This window comes from Ailuropoda melanoleuca, chromosome 1, assembly GCF_002007445.2.
Source record: "Ailuropoda melanoleuca isolate Jingjing chromosome 1, ASM200744v2, whole genome shotgun sequence".
NCBI lineage: Eukaryota > Metazoa > Chordata > Mammalia > Carnivora > Ursidae > Ailuropoda > Ailuropoda melanoleuca.
In genome coordinates, this window is record NC_048218.1 from 12,457,697 (window position 1) to 12,478,956 (window position 21,260).

Consider the following 21,260-nt stretch of genomic DNA (forward strand, 5'->3'; position numbering starts at 1 on the left):
TCGGGCCGCTGCCGCCATCCCGCTGGTGAGAGGGAGAGAGAGGCCCGCCCGCTCGCCGGTCGGGCCAGTGTGGGGCAGTGCGTGAGGGCGCGGGGGGTTGTGTCAGCGAGACGCAGAGCGCAGCCGCCACCACCAAACGGACATGTTGGAGCCCAGCGCCGCCACCGCCTCCTTTTCCTCATCCTGCGAACGGGACTGAGAGGGGGCCCGCCACCCTCCGCCTCTGCCGCCCGCCCCGCCGCCTCGGCCTCTGCCTCTTCCTGCCCGGCCTCTGGCTCCGCCGCTCGTCGCTTCCCCCCGCCCCTCGGGCCTGGCCGGTTCTCCGGCCCCGCTCCGTCGCGGCGCGAGGTCTATGTGACCGGCGGGCCCGGAGCAGCCGCCGCCGCAGCGCGAACATGGACGCCGTCAACGCCTTCAACCAGGAGGTGAGGAGTGCTCGGGGCTAGGGGGTGCCGGGCCTTCCGCGGGAGCCGGGACTCCGTTTCTCCCGCCGCCAGAGGTTTAAAGCTTTGGTCGGGGTGGGGACGCTTCCTGCCCGGGTTCCGGGGCGGCGGGGCCTGCGCGGAGCGGCCTGTGGTCCGGGAGAGGTCGCGGCGGCCACGGGAACCGACCCCACACCCCTCCCCCATCGCCCACCCCCGGGCGGCGACCTCGGGCTGCCCCCCTTGGCCCCTTCCGGCCTCCCCCAGCCCGCGTTGGCGCCGGTTACTCTAACTTCGCCCTCTTTCAGGTCCCGGCGCTCTCGCTCTCTGCTCCCAGCCCCGTTACTGGCTTCGCAGTGCCGGGAGCCCGCAAGGGGCTAAGAAAGAAGCGCGGGCGGGCGTGTGGGGTTGGGGGCGGGGGAGCGGGAGCATCTGCCGGTCGCTGGGCTGGCGGAGCGGCGGCCTCGGCTCTCCTGTTGCTCAGGCCGCGGCGCGGCGACGGCTGGACTCTGATCCCGGGTCGGGGAGGAGTTGGAGAGGGTGTTCATCCCCTTCTCCCGGGATTCACACTCTCGGGAAATGGGGTTCCCAAATGAAGAGGGGTGGCTCCTTCTCATTTCCAGTCATGAACACAGTCCTCTTAATGGGCTCCGTGGCCCCAACGTGACACCTAAAAAGTTGAATGGGAGAGGAGTACTTGCTCCGCCTCAGTCCGATAGAAAGCCGGCTTTGGCTTCCAGTCCCCCACCCTCGCACTCCTCCCGCGGTAGTTAATCCGCGCCCCCCTTCTAGGGGAGCATTTACATGTGAAAACCTCCCAAAACCGGGAACAAAGCTGCCTGCCGCCTTAAAGCTCTATAGTTTTATCTCTGGTCATCCAGGTGCTGTTTTTGGAGTGTAGAGTCCACACATCCTCTTCATCAGAATCGATTTGGGGGAGGGGACTTGACCATTGGTGATTTAAAATACGGGTTACAGAATGGAAACTGTTGTCATGTGTTGAGTTGGATTATTTTCCTTTTCCAAACACTAAAGATAAACCCAACATTGAAAAATTCAGATGTAGTGCTGTAACTCTAGATGTCTTGATACGGCGTTAAAAACTTGCTGCATCTCATAATAAGATTTTTGTAATTTCACTTGTAACAGAATTAACGTGCAATAACTTTCCTTTAGATTTGCAGTGCTGTAATATGGGATCCTCCAGTAACACTACAGTTAGGACCTTTCATTGCCTTGCAGATTATCCTAGAAATGATTTGTCTTCAACCGATGGGTGCATAAAATGTCTTAACTGGCGTAGCAACTAGTGTTCGGCAGTGATGATTTTCAAAATAACGAAATAATATTTCATAATATTTGATGGCTAGAGAATTTGTGGTAATGCTCCAAAGATTTCAGGTTTGGAATTTTGACTTGGTTTCCTGAAGGCAAAATTCACTGGAATGTTGGCTTCATGAGGGCAGGGAGTTTGGGTTCTTTTCTCCTTCCCTCACCATAGGAAGCAAATACTTGCTGAATGCATAAGAATTTTACAAATGGTACAACAGTTTTTTAAAGATTATAAGTGCATTTCTTTCCCAAGATAAAAACTTACTGACTTTTTTTAATGTCAGCTTTCAATGAACGAAGAAGGGGATTTTTTAGAATATTCTTAAGATCAGAAGTATTGAATTCTGAGGTAAGCATTGTGGAAGTTGACATTAAGCACATTAAGCAAAATATCTTATGTTCTGGAAAAGCGTGATCATTAGTTTTTACTTTGAAAAACCAAAATAAGGTATGCTACTGACTTCTCAAAAAAGGGAAATGGTATTTTAACCTTTTTAAAATGTACAAAATGAGAATTTTCCTGTCATTGTTCATTCATCTTTCTGCTCAAATAATTTTTATTTCCATTCCTACTCTTCATGAACTCCAAATTACATTGTTAGGTGTGTGTTGCCAATTCTAACTTTCTTCTGAAGAAACTTTCTTCTAGAGAAATTAGTCTGACTTTAAAATTCATCCTCTTGTGCTATTTGATTTGTAGTGCCTCTCAGTTATTTCTCCCTATTCATGAAATGTTATTGGTTAGTTTCCTGTAACCTCAAATCTTCCAAACTTATTTTTATAAACTTTTAAGTGCTGAAAGCTGTGTCCTGAGTACTGGTACTACCAAGGAGATCTGTCCCCTAGAGCCTGATCTAATAGAGAACACAAGACTTAGGCAAATAACTTCAACGTGTGATACAACAGCTTCCTTTGGGGCTCTTAAAAAGAGCTCTGGGTTGGCTATGGGGGATCAGTGAAGACTTGGGAAGAGAAGGTGGAGTCAGTTTTAGGATTTCAGAAGGTGTAGAAAGTAGTGATTGAAGGGCACCAGTGCAGAGGAGTGAACAGTCGTTTGATTCCAAAGGCTACTGGAAAGTAAGATGGCAAAGTAATTTGGGGCCTGACAAGTTTCATGTCTGTCTGATGTGTTTAAATTTCACTTTTAGGCTCTGGATAAACTGAGATTTTAAGTAATGGGGTGATAGAATCAAGAAAACTGCTTGATTTGTATATATTGTAGAAGGCAGAAATTTGAGGAAGATTGGCATTTTGAAGACTGAGGTAGAATTGAGTAAAATCTAAACTTGGCGCGTCTAGTGGCAGGGAGAGGAGGGGAAGGATATGGGCCAGAGGAATCCATGGACCTTGCCATCTAATAGGCTTATAAGCACCTTTTGCCCCCACAGTCTAGGTGCTGGGAAAGTGGTAATGCTATTAACACAAGTCAGCAGTCATCAAAAGCATATTTAGAGGAAGGGGAAATATGTTTGGTCTGAACAGGTTGAGTTTGAGATTGAGTGGAAGAGTCATGTGGCAATTTTTGGCAAGCAGTTGGGCGGGGTAGGACTCAAAATTGGAAGCAACCAGGAAATAGAGGGAGACATCTGGGAGTCACTCTCAGATGTGCCCTGGAGAAAATTGAGAGGGGGTGAGAAAAGGAATTAATGTTTAATAAGCATCTATGGTGTATCAGGCATTTTATAAATACATATCTAATATTCTCACAGCCTTGCACAGACATCCATTTATAGATGAAGAAACTGATTTTCAAAGAAGTTAAATAATGATTGGCTCAGGGGCATACTGTTAGCTAATGGTAGAGCTGGGATTTGAATGCACATCTCCCCATCTTAATTGCTGCTTAAAGATAATATTTTGTATAATACCCGGGGAGCAGTTACAGGTTAAGACTTAAGAAAAAAACTACTAAAATTTGAGAGTAATGGGATCTGAAGTTCAGGGTTGAATGGTAATGAAGGACATAAGGAAATAAAGGTCACGAATGTAGTCTTTTTTGGAAGTTCGGTTCTGAGGGATTTAAGGACAAAGTTGCTTTAAGAATGAAGGCAAAGAAGAGCAATTAACAGTGTAGTATGCAATGGTGGTAGGCCATTTGTATATTTATATAGCATGTATGTGGTCTTAGCCTTAGTACGTGATGTTGAAGCCCTGGTCTCAGATGGGAGTAGAAGTTTGAGCGTGTTGGGGGAGGGAAAGTATAGAGAAGCACAGTTTAAAAATAAGAAGGCTTGCTTAGAACAAAATTGTAGATAAAAGGAAGGGTACAGGTAGCATAGGTAAAAGAGGTCAGTATCTCATACAGGAAGGAAGATAATAAAAAGAATGAAGTTTTTGTTTTTTTTTTTTTAAAGATTTTATTTATTTGACAGAGACAGCCAGCGAGAGAGGGAACACAAGCAGGGGGAGTGGGAGAGGAAGAAGCAGGCTCATAGCGGAGGAGCCTGATGTGGGGCTCGATCCCATAACGCCGGGATCACGCCCTGAGCCTAAGGCAGACGCTTAACCGCTGTGCCACCCAGGCGCCCCAAAAGAATGAAGTTATTAAAGACACCCATTAAACAGTACTTTCATGGTGAGACACTTTAAGTGTTGTAAAAAGATGAGTGAAAAAAATGGGTGACCAATTACAACTAATACTTTATTGCTTTCTGCTATATTTATATACTCCCTGATGTGAAGAGTTTGGTATTACGCTAAGTTTGTTGAAGTTGTAGATTGGGTTTTTTTTTTAATCCATTGATTTCATTTTTAACCTTTAATCAATCTTCTCTGATTCCAAAAGAGCGTATCACACTTTGAGGGGGGAGCAGCATCTCTGATTTTAAGACTTCTAACTAGGGCCAGCTGGGTGGCTCAGTCGGTTAGCATCAGACTCTTGATTTTGGCTCAGGGTCCTGAGTTCAAGGTAGTTGGGCTCCTGGCTCAACGTGGAGTCTGCTTGAAATTCTCCCTTTCCCTCTGCCCCTTCCCCCACTGGCACAGGGCACCTGTGAGCACGTTGTTTCTTTAAAATAAAATCTTTTTTTTTTTAAGACTTTTAATTAAAGTATAAAAATACAGAGTAGATATAACAAGAATGGACAGTTGTTACTATTGTAAGTGTTTTTAATTTAAACTTGAAATATCGCAAGTTAAAGTCCTTTCCTCCCACAGAGGCAATCAGAATGAATTTAGTATCAATCTCTGTGGTATCTAAGGAATATATAATCTATTTTGATATGCATAAGTGGTATGTTGTACATATTTGTAGGGTTTTTTCCCTCAAGCTTTACTAATCTTAAGATTTCATTCTAATGCTGGGTAGTATGCCATCATTTGAATAAACCGTATTTTATTTATCTGGTTCCCCAGTTGATGAACATTTAAGTTGCTTCTCAATTATTGCTGACAAACACTGCAGTGAACTTTCTCAAACATGTCTCCATTGTATAAGAGTTTCTCTGGGGCTGCTGTTCTCAAACTTTGATTTTGACTCCTTTAACCCTTTTAAAGGTTAAGGACTACAGAGAGCTTTTGTATCTATGGATGATATCATACATATATATACACATATCATATATCTTTGGTATAGTTATCGTCTTAGAAATTTAATCTGAGAACTGCATTTATTGAAAATGACAAATCCATTATATTTTACCATAAATAACATTTTAAATGAAAAATAATGTTTCCCCCCAAAAAGTGAGAAGAGTGACATTGTTTTACATTTTTGAAAATCTCATGTAAACTTTGATTTATAAACCTGGATTCTGATATTTACTTCTTTATTCAGTTTCTTGCTATTAGACACATGAGGTAGCCTCTGGAAAACTTCGTTGTACACTTGTGAGAATATGAGTGAAAGGGGCAAGAAATGTTTTGGTATTAAAATGAAAACATTTTTTACCTCACAGACCACTGAAAAGAACTCAGACCCCCAGGGATCCTCAGATTATTTTAAGAGAACTACAGTGCTGAGATACCAAGGTGGTGTACATATAATGCTGTGTTGAAGTGCAGGAAGAAAATACGAGAGCTTTAACATTCCTTTTTTTCTTTAAAATCAGACAAATTAAGCTTTATGAATACTTTATGTATGAATTTATGTTGGTACACTTATCCACTGGGCTGTCAGTCTTGGACCACCATGTTATCCTGAAGGAAGAGTTGTGTTCCACATCTCAGTGGGGAGCTTGCCACCCCTTTCTTTTTTCACTGGAAATTTTTGTGTATGGACTGTTGTATGTTTTACCTATTCATTACTAAGTATGGTTATCTTCCAGACTTTAAATCATATGATGAAGATACTTATGTTAAGTATTTTTTTCTTAACCTGTTAATGTTCGTCTTTAGTTGATTTGATCATTCCCTTCTTGGAGAGGTCTATCTAAAGCAATGGACAAAGAGTTGACACAAGATTCTTATTGTGTGGAAGAGATGTAGAGGACCAAGCCACAGGTGAAGTAAAATTGGAGGTTATTTCTTGCCTCATTTGACCATGTTACGCTGTTACCACAGGAGTTTTAGATTATTAAAAGTTATCGTGATATTCCTCTGCTCTTTCTTGACTCTCAGAGAATTGCTTATCTCCAACAACAGTAGAGGTCTGGCCTTATGGTGAGTGTAATAACACTGGCTCTTCAGAGCTTTCTGTTGCTCTGATGTTCTTGTTGAAAATATCCCCTACCCTAGAAGTCTGGCGTATCATTTAGTATTTTGTTTCAGAAAAAAATTAGATGGACCCCTGATAAGGAATTGGAATAATGGAAAAGTTGGCTTATAAATCTTGTGAAACAGAATTCAGAACATAAAACTACCAGGCAGAAAGTTGACAAAATGGTAGTTGGTATTGGGGAAGGGTATTTTTTGCCAGATATAAATTGTATGTTCTCTGCCATGGAAGCCAAGTGAATATAATTTACTTCAGCATTCCAGGTAACTTCTGTAGATATCTGCACACATTGAAATCTTGTTTTAATTATATTTTGGTAACATGGTAGGAAAAAAGTTGTTACATAAATGATGAACCTTAATATTATTCACAATATTTGTTGATATAATATGCCAGATTTTTTTTAAGCATACTTCAGAGCAACAGCATACAGCTTTAACGATGAGCTAAAAACAAGCTACACTACGTTATCAGCTATATGGAATAATCAGTTTACCCATTATTGGTTAAGATTCTTGGTAACATTAGTTGATTAATATTCTGTTGCTATGGAACAGGAAAAAGTAGAGTTTGGTAGTAGTTCAGCTTGCCTTAGGACTAGGCCTTAAAAAGATCTGTTGAAAGCTTAGACTTGAAGAGAGATGTCTACATTTCTGTGTTAATATTATGGGTGATTAACAGTGTACTATCACGATTTTTTATTTTTATTTTTGAAAACTATTAAGATTTCACAGACAGTATTATAATTTATTATACCCTGGTCACCTTAGTCCTATTAAATATTTGCATGGTTTATGATTACATTTCATTGCTTTATAGCTAGAGCTCCTTATTGGTGCTTGTGAGGGCATAAATATAGAAACTGATATTCCAGTGAAGCACATTGTATTGATTAGTAGTGAATTCTCCAAGAAATCCAATGTAACTCTGGAGTAAAGTTAAGAATTAGAAGCTAAGGTTTTGATGGAGTCACAGGGCAGTGGAGGGGGGTAGTGGGGGAGATGGAAGGGCTCAGTGAAAAGTAGAGGGCCATCCATGTTCCTCCGAAAGCTATCATTTGTGTTTGGATAATTGGTTCTTTTGGTAGAAACCCATGTGGGTCAGTAATCCTAGTTGGAAGAGACTATAGAGCAGTGGCACGCCTTGCATATTTGACATCCAGAGCACAATTTTTCTTTTTAATACATCATTCTTCTACAACAAAATTAATTCCAGAAATAATCATGAGAATGGCCAAGAAAGAAACCTGAACTTTATGCCGGTTGCAAATATATATTACAGTGGAAAAAAGTTAATATTTTAAAGTTGCGTTGATACTTTTTTGGGGAAAAAAATAGAAAAACTTACATACTGGTCTGTCATAATGACTTCACTATGATATTCCAGTTCCTTTTCAAGCTTTGCCTTCTGCATATTTGTCAGTGACTGTCAAGGTGATCCTCACATATTTGTGTTCCATAGACAGTTATATCCTGCTTGATCAATCTTCACCCATAATTGATTGAAGAACACTTACTGTTAGTTTTAATTATGGAAAGTTGTACATAAAGCAACAAACACTAGTTAGAGAGTCTTTTTTTTTTTTTTTTAAGATTTTATTTATTTATTTGACAGAGAGAGAGACAGCTAGCGAGAGAGGACACAAGCAGGGGGAGTGGGAGAGGAAGAAGCAGGCTCATAGCAGAGGAGCCTGATGTGGGGCTCGATCCCTTAATGCTGGGATCATGCCCTGAGCTGAAGGCAGACGCCCAACCGCTGTGCCACCCAGGCGCCGCTAGTTAGTCTTAAACATAAGTTACCTTTGGTTAGAAATTTAGCAAAAAACCACTTCACAATAAATTCTAGAAATCTAGAATATCTTTTTTTCCACATTGATTGTAGTGACTTTAATGTTTCCTCAGTCAAAAAAAAATTCACTGAAATGTTTCCACCAAAAAATTCAGTATAGATTTCTATTAGTTAAACATTCTTTAAATTATGTGTAAATAGCTACTTCTTTACATTTTCTTGAGTAGTAATGATGTTCTCCATGATTTTTGTTCATGGATCTTCCTGCTCTGTGTTCCACTCTACCTTTGTTCAAGGCTGATTCTGGCTGTTTATAAGTATTTATACCAGAAAAAAAGATGTCAGAAAAAAGAATTGCACTCAACTATCATATTTTGAATGTATTCTTTAAACACATAGGAACCACAGGACTGGAGAAACAGAGCCTGAGTGCAGGCCATACTAAATCTCTTTGTGGTGACTCTCCAGATGAACAGGTATGGCGAATTGGCATGTTTAGGCACTGACCACATAACTGGAGGATTTCCTAATGAATTTTCACTTAGAATAGATTGCTTATTAAAGGATATGTAGTAAAAAAAAAAATGTACAGATTTGATGCTTATGTATTGTTAAAACTTAACAGTATCCACAGCAATAGATTAAAACTTAAGCATCTCCGTCAACAACATATTTTAGGGGAAGGAATATTTTATATCTGATATTATTTAGAATTGCCAGTGCTTAGTATGATAAAATGATTTCAGTCACTTTTATTACTGTATTTAGAGTCTTTAGAGACAGTTTACCCACGGATTGCCTGACCTGTATTTGCCTCTCACATTGTCCCACTGTCGGTATGCTGTTACCTTAGGGAGCAATAGTTGACCAATTCTACAGTCTGTAAATCTCCCTCTGCAATATTTTTAATATATCTTTATACATTTTATCATGAGTATTCTACTTTTTTCCTCCTTTTGACTTTGTCAGAGCTGAGTTTTAGCTGAAGTAAAATTATACCCTGCTGAAAGGAAGCCTGTAATATGGACATTTACAGTAGTACACCTTTTAAGCCTTTAGGAAACATAAAATATTCTTTAGACTTTAATGGGCGTATATCACCTCGTTCACCTTAATTAAGAGATGCTGAATGAGAAATCACTTTGGAAAGGACAGCCAAGGTTGGGGTCCATTGGAGATATGTTCAAATCTTTATAAAGGCTTTAATTATTGTTTAATTTAAAAAATAGGCAAATCCATAGAGACAGTAGATTATTGGTTGGTGGCAGGGTGGAATGGGTATGGAATTTTTTGGAGGGGATCAAAGTATTCTAAGACAAAACAGTGCTGGTGGCTGCCCAACTCTGAATGTGGTAAACGAACAAACAAAAAAACGCTGAATTGTATACTTTAAAGGGGCGATATTTTATGGTGTATGAATTATATCTCAAACCTGTTTTAAAAAATAGGAAAACGTTAGTTTTTAGCACATCGGTTCCATTGTTTTGTTGCTTGATCTGATTTTCTTTCCATTGAAAACAGTATCTAGGAGCTACCGAATGTGTAAATTATTTTGCTGATCCTGAATCCTAAGTTTGTTTTATAGGGTATCTTTAGTTTTTGCATGCTATTTTAAGAAGTAATCCAGTGGGGCCAGTCCAGGGGAAGGACAGAAAAGGAATCCTGCATTTGCTCCTTAACTACCAGCCAGATGTCAGCTAATGGACTAAGAGTTTTATATAGGTGTGTCTTTCCATTCTTTTCCTTTTAAAGGTAAGGAAACCGAAGAGGTGGTGTGAATTGACCAAGGTCACATCATGTAGAAATGGCAGTTCTGAGATACCACTGAGTACTCTTAAGTACCCATCTGACCCCAGTCCATAGGCCCACATGGTTGCACTGAAGGTTTTTGAGCAGTGGGTCTTTGTCTGCTGTAGTGTTTGTGAGGGGAGAGGGCTCACTAACAACTTTTGTACATCTGAAGCATGGTAGCAAGTGCACTATAATGTATACTTTTGGAAGGATTTGTAGAAGTGTAAGAATGAAGTTTGGTAAGTTTTTAAATCACGCATAAATAGTCCATATTTAAAGCTTAAATGCACTTTTAGGCATTAATATTTCTTTTACTAATTTATATTCACAATTAAAATTTTAAAATAAGGATTTTATATTGGGCGCCTGGGTAGCACAGTTGTTAAGTGTCTGCCTTCGGCTCAGGGCGTGATCCCGGAGTTCCAGGATCGAGTCCCACATCAGGCTCCTCCACTGGGAGCCTGCTTCTTCCTCTCCTGCTCCGCTGCTGTGTTCCCTCTCTCGCTGGCTGTCTCACTGTCAAATAAATAAATAAAATCTTAAAAAAAAAATAAGGATTTTATAAGTGCTAACATTTTCAATTTTAGTCCCATACTTGTGCATAAATCCATTCATGACAACTTTGTGGAAATAACTGATTATAAATGAAATGCATTAAGTATGGGATGATTTTTCTTTTTCTTCTAATCAAGCGATTTTATGTCCAGGAACTAATTTTTATTTCTTCTATTGAAGTTTAGGAGGAAATATTTAATTTACAAAAATGGTTTTTTTAAAAGATTTTATTTATTTACTTGAGAGTGAGAGAGAGCATGAGCAGAGGGAGAGGGAGAAGCAGGCTCCTTGCTGAGCAGGGAGCCCAGTGTGGGGCTCCATCCCAGGACCCTGGGATCATGACCCAAGCTGAAGGCAGACACTGAGCCACCCAGGTGCCCCTCACAAAAATGTTTTGTAGTGAGTTTTGGGGGGACATAAAGTTCACTAGTGAACAGTAAAAGTAATTTTACAGTCTGGCATCTGCTAGTAGAGCAATGGCATAGATAAAATACTTGCCATTTCTTAAAATCAAGTGAAAAGAAAGAAGTGGAGGATTGATTACAGTTTGGTGAGATGAACCAAAACGTAGCTACAGAACAGAAAAATGACCTTGTCCTAAGGACCTAATTGTCCTAAGCTGGAACTGAATGGGTTAAAAGCCCTGCTAAAGAGAGGCAGCAGCCTTGGTTCTAAAGTGAAAAGTTTGAGTGAGGGGTGTCTGGTTGACTGGGTTAGTAGAGCCTGGGGCTCTAGATCTTGGGGTTGTGAGTTTGAGCCCCAGGTTGGGTGTAGAAGCTACTTTAAAAATTTTTTTTTGCATAAAAGTTAGATTCTTGGAAATTATAGGAGAGTTAGTCTTAAGTGAAGAATAAATTAAGGGCATACTTACAAAGTAAGTTGGGAGAAATTGACTGCTTAGACAATTAGTTCTGCCAGCAGCAAATGGTGACAAATAGGACTCGATGATATAAAAGTGGGGAATAATGCAGATGATATTTAAACTGTTGTTTGCCATATTCCATTTTCTTTCTTTCTTTCTTTCTTTCTTTCTTTCTTTCTGTCTGTCTGTCTGTCTGTCTTCTTTTTTTTTAATATTTGTTTATTTATTTTAGAGAGCTCCAGAACGCTGGCGGGGAGGGGCGGAAGGGGAGGGAGACAGTCCCAGGTGGACTCCCTGCTGAGCACAGAGCAGACTCAGGGCCTGATCTCGAGACCCTGACATCACTACCTGAGGCAAAACCAAGAGTTGGGTGGACAACCAGCTTCGCCACCCAGGTGCCCCTGCCATGTTCTATTTTCTTAATGCACATAGAAATATAAGTAGCTAACTCAAAAATAGTTTCGTATTTAATGTTAACTTTTTTTATTTGCACTTATAGATGTCTATTTTATAAAGCATTACTCCAAATTCTGGAACTAGGAGAAAAGTTAGAGAGTTTGTAGGAGGATGTAATAAGGTAAAGCAATGTAGGAAAAGTATGAAAAATTTTTTTGAACTTGAGAATATTATGTGCAGCTCTGTTGCTTGTAAAAATATCTGATTAGGGATCTTTAGAAATCTGAAAAGTGAATTTTGTGGGGAAATAAATGGAACTATTTTCTAGTGTTTAAGTCAAATGAAAGACTGCTCAGTAGGAGCAGGGAGACAATGGTTTCTTTTTCCCGACTCTTTGTTTTAAAAGGCCTTGTAAATTTGCTCCATTTTAGGAATATTTCATATTAATGCCAGACTATCTTGTCTCTCTATACCTTCCTCTAAGCAAGTTGAAAATTGGTTAAACATTTGGGTTTCAAAGGACTTTTGACTCTATGGAAAGTAAATAGAATTTGCTTGGCAGTAAAGTATGTCAGTAGTTAAAGAGATACTTTCTTTAATTCACAGAGGTCAACAAAGTACAAAGAGAGTGACTTCTCAAATCTGGGTTTTATATCCACTGGGGCATCAGTTATTATAAAGATTTAAGGGGCAAAATTTTGAATTTATTTTTTAAAATATGTTATAATAATTTTGAAAATTTTTGATAGCTGTTAACTTCAAAGGCAAGGTTTAATCGTGAATAAGTTATATCTGATAATGATGGTTCTATATATTTATTGTATTTATTATATTTATAATCAAAAGTTGAGAAATGCATTTGTTGTCTTCCAAAGTTTTTCATTTTTAAAATCAATGGATTTTAATTTTTTTCCTTTTAAAATTAATGCAAGTTATATAAACTTAAATTAGGAAATAAAAGAAAATACCATCCCACTGAATACCATTAACATTTTAGAGTGTTTTATTAGTCTTTTTTCCCTTCCACTTGTGTTTGGAAATTTTTGTATGGTTACTGGATCTTTTTAATAATAAATTATTTTCTAATTTTAAAATAGTCATCATGGAAGATGTGAGCACATATGATTATTGTTTTAGATAAACTTCTAGAAGTGGAATTGTTGGCTTAAAAGACGAGGTTGTGGGGGTTTTGGGGTTTTTTTGTTTTTTTTAGTTCTTGATACATAGCTTTAAATTTCCTTCTGAAATTAAAACTCCCCATTTAGGTCTCATCAGCAGAGGGCTCTCTTTGCTCAATGCTAATCTACATTCATGCCAGGTAGACAATTGAAGAATTCTGTTTCATTGTTTTAGTTTGTACTTCTTTGATTATTGGTAAGGTTGAACTTTTTTCCTATGTTTATTAATTGGCTGTTGGGGTTTCCTTTGTTAATTGAGTTACTTTCCTCTGCATATTTTTCAATGTCACCGTCTCTTACTGTTTGTACATGTTCTGCTTTCAGGTAAAAGGACATAGTTGGGAGAATGGCATTGTTCATGTGATTGGTTTGCAACTCTCTGTACCTCCCAACCCATCCCACATCGTGTTGAATTGCCCAGTATTAAGGAATTATTAGTTTGAACAAACCTTTGGTACAGTGTATATAATGCATAAAGTGAAAGCCATGTAAAAAGAGCTGTTAACTATCCCTTTCCTAATTGTTCCAGCAGTATTTTATAGAGTTGTCTTCAGGCTGTAATTAGATAGACAAAGCATCTTTGCAGAAAAGATGATTTTAAAAAGTTTTTTTTCATAATTGTTTCCTTTTGTTAAGAAATGCAATGTGTACTTTTATAAATTGATTATATGTTAATAAACATTAAAGTTATGTTGGATTTAACTCTTGATTTGGTTGAAGCCTATGTGTCTGGTATATTGAGTCAAATGAATGAAAGGAAGAAAAACTAGAATTAAATGCTTTGATATCTGCATCTGTCAGGAGGGAGATTTGAATACCAGCCTGTCACTGTAAATGTACGTATTTCCTTTTTGAAGCATTCGTATTTTTTCTTTAAAGTTTGAAAGTAGGTATTAAAAACACCAGCTTAAGGCAGAATTTGTCATCTTGGAGGTGGTAATGGCAAGGAAGGAACACTGCATATATAATCAGTATAATTCGTTATAAAATAAATTTCAGGAAAGCAGATTTTTTAAAGTTAGGGGGAAAAAGGTAGAGGTAAGTATTCCATTGAAAGATTCCTAAAGGGAGGGGCGCCTGGGTGGCACAGCGGTTGAGTGTCTGCCTTCGGCTCAGGGCGTGAACCCAGCGTTCTGGGATCGAGCCCCACGTCAGGCTCCTCTGCTATGAGCCTGCTTCTTCCTCTCCCACTCCCCCTGCTTGTGTTCCCTCTCTCGCTGGCTGTCTCTATCTCTGTCAAATAAATAAATAAAATCTTTAAAAAAAAAAAAAGATTCCTAAAGGAAACATTGAGGGATTGGGGGTTAGAAGAATTATTTAGACTAATATGGTCTTCTGCTTCTTTTCACTGCTTTGGTAGCTCTGTTTCAAAGACCAGGAGAAGGCACATTCCAGAAATCGAAGACTCAATGCCAATAACTTTTATCTTTGCTTGTTCTGTTAGTTTGTTTTATGAACTTCTAGAAATTTCTAATCTAGGAACCAGAACAGATTCATTCACTAGCAATTCATAGTAGACCAAATTAAACTTTTTTCTGTTGTGAAGTGTTTTATCTAAACCAAATATTTCAGAAAGATATTTGTCATGATTTCATCATGAATGAGTTAGAAAAATACAGGCAGGATGAGTGTATTTTTAGGTGAATTTTAGCTGACAGGCAGTGTCCAAGGAATATCAGGGTTGTCCCACAGGTAGGTCCTTTTCTTACTAATTTTAAAAAAACCATTGAGTTGGAAGAAGGCATATAAAAGCACATTCATGAAAGTTTATGAAATTTATAAGCTGATCAGAGTAGCTGCTACATCAAGTAGTAGAAAATTATTTCCACATGATCTAAGTAGATTGAAAGGACTGTCAGAAAACAACATAAAGTTAACATGAAGATCCAGTTTTGATAGAGATTCCATTGAAAACAGTTTGAGGGTTTTAGTTCATATAGATGTGAGTTAACAGTGAATTAAGCACTTTTTTGTTTTGTTTTGTTTTGTTTTGGTGTTTGTTTTTGTTTTTGTTTTAATGTTCTGGGCCCCCTTAGTGGCTCAGCCAGTTAAGCCCCCGACCCTTTGTTTCAACTCAGGTCATGATCTCAGGGTTGTGAGATCGAGCCCTGTGTCTGGGCTCTAAGCTCAGCAAAGTCTACTAAAGTTTCTCTCTCCCTTTTCATCTGCCCCTTCCTGCCTGCATATGCTCTTTCTCTCTCTCAAATAAATAAATAAATCTTTTTAAGAAAGAAAGAAGGAAAGAAAGAGGAAGTTCCTCCCTCATCCACTTCAGAATCCTAGGACCTATTGTATCTTGTCTTACTTTGCAGATCTGATTGGGTTAAGGATCTTGGAATGTGTTAATTATCTTGAATTATCTAGATGAGCACAATGTAATCCTAAGGGTCCTTATACAAGAAAGGGAGGAAAGTCAGAAAGTGATGTGACAACAGAAGCACAGAGGTCAGGGAGGAGAACGTGCTGCCCTGTTGGCTTTGAAGATGGAGGAAGAGACAGACCATGAGCCAAAGGAATGTAGGCACCCTGTAGAAGCTGGAAAAGCCAAGGAACAGATCCTGCCTTAGAGCCTCCAGAAGGAATATAGTAGCCCTGCCAACTCCTTGAATTCAGACTAGGAGATTCTGACCTCCAAAACTGTAAGATAAATTTGTGTTGTTTTTAAGCTGCTAAGTTTGTGGTAATGTGTTATTGCAGAAATAGGAAACTTAAAAAAAAAAAAAAGCAATCCACTGGATTCCATTAACACAGTAATACATCTGGATGATGTCCATTTGGGGATCTCATACTTAAAAGGAATTAGCCAGGATAGATCTAGAAATATCATTTCATTAATAGTTGAAGAAGATAGTTGAGTGGGAGACAAGTTTAGTTATCTTTAAATATTTTATCATGCAAGAGAGATCACTATTCAGAATTGGAACAGGAGAAGGAAGGTATCAGAAGGGAGATTGGAGGTTAGTACACAGGAGGCCTCTGTAACCATTGGAGCTGATTAGTTATGAGTATTAAGCCTTACGTCACTTGGCGGGAGCTGCAGATATATTATAAAAGTAGTTCTAAATTAGGTTTCAGTACCAGATGAGGTACTAAGGTGCTATACAGCTTTAAGAGTCTCTGATATATGGTATTGTCACTGTAGAGAAGATTTCTCTAAATGCAGTGTTTGAGGGGTGCCTGGGTGGCTCAGTCGTTAAGCGTCTGTCTTCGGCTCAGGGCGTGATCCCAGGGTCCTGGGATCGAGCCCCACATCAGGTTCCTCCGCTGGGAGACTGCTTATTCCTCTCCCACTCCCCCTGCCTGTATTCCCTCTCTCAATGGCTGTCTCTCTCTCTCTCTCTGTCAAATAAATAAAATCTTTAAAAAAAAAAATAAATGCAGTGTTTGAATAGTAGATATAATACAAAAAAGATATTACAGTAAGCCATAACAAAAAATTTAAACTTGGTGTGTGTGTAAAGATTCCCCAGGCAGTGTATAGCTTTATTTAGTGAGTCACTTGTATGTCAGGTACTAGGCTGAGATTTATGTATATTATCTCATTTAATCTTAATAGCCTTATGAGATGAAATGTATACTGTTAATCCCCCTTTTCATATTTAAAAGATCCTTGAAGTTTAGAGAGGTTAACTAAACTTGTCAAAGTTTATACTGTTAAATAGCAGAGTATCATGTAACTTTGACTACCTCAGACTGAATTCAACAGGTGTTACAGGCCAAATATTCTCATACTTTACCTTCTCTTGAAACTATTCCTTACTGATACAAGGGATCGTGATGAATCATTCTTCATAATTTTTAGACTGCTTTGTGTATCAGGCTTCTCTATATGTCATGTAGCAAGACTGTTCACATTTATACTTTTTCTGGTCATTCAGCTAGTGACAGCAAAAAGCCAAACACATCTGTTGCTGGCAAAGTGTGTTTTTCTACTCTTGCCTTCCACCGGGGTCTTGTACCTTTTTCGCCCTACTGCTTCTGCTATTTTGTATGAGAATTGCATGGGTTTCTCTGGCTGCTTTGACATATTTGTTTTCATTGACAGATTACACTAATTGTGAATAGAGGCTGTAATAGTAGGGAGAGTGCTGCTCCTGGTGATGTTTATTGAGCACTTGCAGGTGATACAGTAGTCATTTCATTTGCAAAAACCAATTCAGTTCTCATTGAAACCTCTGAAGTAGATGACTACCATCTTTTTTACACATGAGGACACTGCATCCTACAGAGTTATGTAATTTGCCCAGAACTGTGTACATGGCTGGACCCAGAATCAAAACAAGGTCTTTCTGACTTTTCCCAGAATATCCAAATACCTGATTTTTTTTTCACTAGTAGAGTTTGTTGGAATTATAGTAAATTTTATGGTTCTCACGCTTTTATATAAAGCCAATAGGCTTTTTTCTTGAAGTTTGTCAGCTGAGATTGGATGTTGGTCAGAAATAACTAGAGCCCAAATTATCTTTACCCCTCTTCCTACTCTATATATACTGTCTGTCCTAAACTTGATTGAAAAATATGAAATTTTTTTCTAACTTGATGGTCTGCTTTTTTCCCCACAGTTCGTTCATAAGAAATATGTTAATGGCTTGAAGAATCTGTTCATTATTGAAAGTTGACAGCAGTTAGTTTGGGCTTTATTTCCCTCATTTCTAAAACAAAAGAATTTTTCTCTGAGTCATTGCCTTTGACTGTCACCCCTACAGTAAGATTTATAATTTTACGTAGAGGTGTTTTTGCATACATACCCGCACACAAAACTGAGAAATTTCACCAAATAGTACTTACCCTTGGTGTGTACAATGCTGTTTATTTTTTATTCTATTCCACTAAAAAAATTGTCTCATCCATTAAGCTCATTTTTATATTCTAATGTATCTCAGCCCACAGTTTGAAAAACACTCCTAGATTATTTCCAGAGTCTTTCTCCTTTCAACAAAATTATGTGTGGTGGTAATAATAGGTAATGTCTGTTGTATACTTACTCTGTGCTAGGTGCTGCATTAAGTGCTTTTTATATGTGTTGTTTTAAACTCCCCTTAATAAGTAGGGGTTATTATTTTCATTGTACAGATAAAGAAACAACTTCTCATAGCTAGCAGGTGTCAGGATTTCCCAGACAGTTGATTATTGATCTTGTGTTCTTATCATTACTTTAACAGAAATTTATTGTTTTTAAAAATTCAGGAACTATAATCTGAGTTTTAGATCACCACAAGGTTGTATACTTCTTAGAGATTCCTCAGCCAACGTGTCAATTAACTCTTTCATATCCAAGAATATTAAATTTCAACTTTGCTCTATATCCAGTTAAGGACTTAGTACCTCTGACTTACTGCTTGGCTGGACATAGCACTTTACCTCTTATGTCTTTGTTTTTGTTCCTGTTTTCTTTAAGTCTTTGGTTCCAATCCCTCCATAACAGTTACATATTGGTATACTTTCTTACTTGGGCCTACATGCATGCGTGTGTGTGTGTATATAATTTTTTAAACTTACTTGTGTAGACTATCATCTTTAATGTCTGTGTGCTATTCATTCATCCAGGATAATGTATTATAGTATTAATGAAATGATTTCTTTATTGTTAGGTAGTTATTGGAAAGAACTTGAGCTTTGGGTAGTGGTGGACCACAGCTTAAATTTACCACCTAATTAGCTTTATGATTTTGAGCAGATTCTTGAACTTTTGTGCTTCAGTGTTTTCACCTGTAAAATGGAATTATATTGTCTAACTACCACAACAGCTATTAGTGTTTCTATTTAAATAGGTAGTGTCAGTGCACATAGTCAGAGTAAGGTATATCAATTTCAGCGTAATTTCTGGGTCTCCGTGGCCAGTGAAGGTATTGATCTAGATATCAGGGAACCTTTTTGCCTTCTGAAAGGTAAAGACTGATGAATTTGTGCTTTGAAGAAGTCAATAAAATAAACATTCATTGAGCTTTTAAAAGGTAATTTTTTAAACCTCCAGTTTTGAAACTCCTCTGCCTGTAGTGTTGTTTTTCTTACAAATTATACCAAATACAAATTTTCAGCTTTAATATTTAAGAAAGGCATTTGTAAAGGAAAGGTAAAGAAATCTAAAAAGAAACTTAAATGTGATAAAGGCATCGCAGTGTTCGCAAGTAAGAGGTATTTTAGCGGTGGTCATCTGTAAAGCACTGAAACATGCCTTTGCCTCCTCTACATACCAGTCACCGAGCTTCGCACTTCCTAAGCACTCAGAAATTTGTTAAATTAATGAAAAATGATCCAAAACTGCATTTCAACCTCCTCACCTGCCACTTCTTTACCAGTTGGACTTTGAAATCACTTTCAAAAACTGTTATCTGGGGCGCCTGGGTGGCACAGCGGTTAAGCGTCTGCCTTCGGCTCAGGGCGTGATCCCAGTGTTGTGGGATCGAGCCCCACAATCAGTCCTCTGCTATGAGCCTGCTTCTTCCTCTCCCACTCCCCCTGCTTGTGTTCCCTCTCTCGCTGGCTGTCTGTATCTCTATCAAATAAATAAAATCTTTAAAAAAAAAAAAACAACTGGTATCTGTTCAGCCACTTAATAGTCAAACCGAACAAGGTTTGGTTTGCACTCTTAACCGTTGACCATGCCAAATGCCTTTAATTTCTGGTATTTGGCCTGGTATTATTCATTTGTGCAACCCCTTTCTCTATACCACAGTGGCATTTTTTATATACTCTAGCTTATATGTTCTTGGCTTTCTTCTTACTACAAACTTTTCCTCACCCATACTCATGGCTTTGACTCTGTGACTTTTCATTTTCTAGCCTGGACCTTTTCTATGTTCAAGATCCATATTCTCATGTCTGCCTGAATTTCAGTAGCCATCCCAAATTAAATTTAGTATGTTTAGTCATTATCCCTGAGTCAATACAATATATAGACAGGCACAGATGCCTGTTTGATATTTTGTCTTTATTCCCCATCATAGTTAATAGTCTTGTATGTATTTAATCCTTAAGCAGTATTGTATTAAGTGTATGAATGTGCTGTTACTGGGAGCTATAGGGACTCCTGGGGAGGCTTAGTTGATTCAGTGGCTGCCTTTGGCTCAGATTGGGATCTAGCCCCGTGTTGGGCTCCCTGGTCCGAGGGGAGCATGCTTCTCCTCTCCCTCTGCCTGCCTCTCCCCCTGCTTGTGCTCACTCTCTGTCAAATAAATAAATAAAATCTTTAAAAAAATAAATAAATTCCTTTGTTAATATCTTTTTGTTTCTCCCATTTTTTTCTTATCTTAGTATTACCTATGGAAGAATTCTACCTTTCTCTGCTTAAACCAGAGTATCGGGTTCTTGTATTGATTATCTCTGACATTCCATACCTTTTCTAATATTACTGTTACTGTTAGCTATAGTCTCATTGTGTCTGTAGTTGTGTGAAAAACTGAAAATTCTCTGAATTTTTAGGATATGTTGCCAAATAGGGTTATTTACCCTATGAAAAGAGACTTTTATACTTCAGGTTAACATCTTTAGTGATCTAGTAAAGATCTGTGTCTTAAAGATTACGTATTTGGGATATCAGCATTATTTGGAAAGAAATGGAAATACGATTCATATAAAACCCTGAAACTTAATTACTTCACAATATCTTTTTAGGGGTGTCTGGGTGGCTCAGTTGGTTAAGCATCTGACTCTTGATCTCTACTAGGTCTGGATCTCAGGGTAGTGAGTTCAAGCCACACTGTGTTGGGCTCCACACTGGGGGTGGAGCCTGCTTAAAAAACCAAATAAACCACAAATTATCTTTTGAGAAGTCCTAGGGTGAGTATGTGCCCATGATTAAACAAAAGCAAACCAGTGCCTGGATGGCTCAGTTGGTTGAGCTTCTGACTGCTGGTTTAGGCTCAGGTCATGATCTCAGGGTTCTGGGATGGCGCCCCCACATGGGCTTCCTGCTCAGTGGGAAGTATGCTGGTCTCCCTGTCTACCTCCCTTCCATCCCCCATGAGCAGATGAGCATGCACGCTCTCTCTCTTAAATAAATAAATCTTTTTTTTTAACCAAAGCAAAAGCAAACAGAGAAGAATTTAAGAAGCTAGATGTAAGCTTCTTAATGTCAGGATTTTATCTTTGTAACTCTCTATGGGCTCTCATTATGTCTTGGTTGGATTTAAACTTTGAGGGAAGCAGTATGCGTGTGTGGTTAAATCTCATGGGGAGCACCTGATTGTTAGATTTACTGTCATGAGATTTGTTAAATATGGTGCCATTTTTATGCATGGCTAAATCAAGAAATGGTGAATTCCAGCATTTTAAATTTCTTG

The 21,260-nt window shown here is 38.6% G+C and overlaps 1 protein-coding gene across 2 annotated transcripts in view; it reads left to right on the top strand.

The window, feature by feature from the left end:
- The first annotated feature begins 6 nt into the window (after positions 1 to 6).
- SCAF4 (SR-related CTD associated factor 4) overlaps positions 7 to 21,260 on the top strand; it is a 56,020-nt gene continuing 34,766 nt past the window's right edge. For both annotated transcript variants that reach the window (XM_034656331.1, XM_034656335.1), the window contains exon 1: positions 7 to 425. In XM_034656331.1, coding sequence (XP_034512222.1) covers positions 396 to 425 — 30 coding nt within the window. In that variant the 5' untranslated portion in view covers positions 7 to 395. The remainder of the gene's footprint in view (positions 426 to 21,260) is intronic.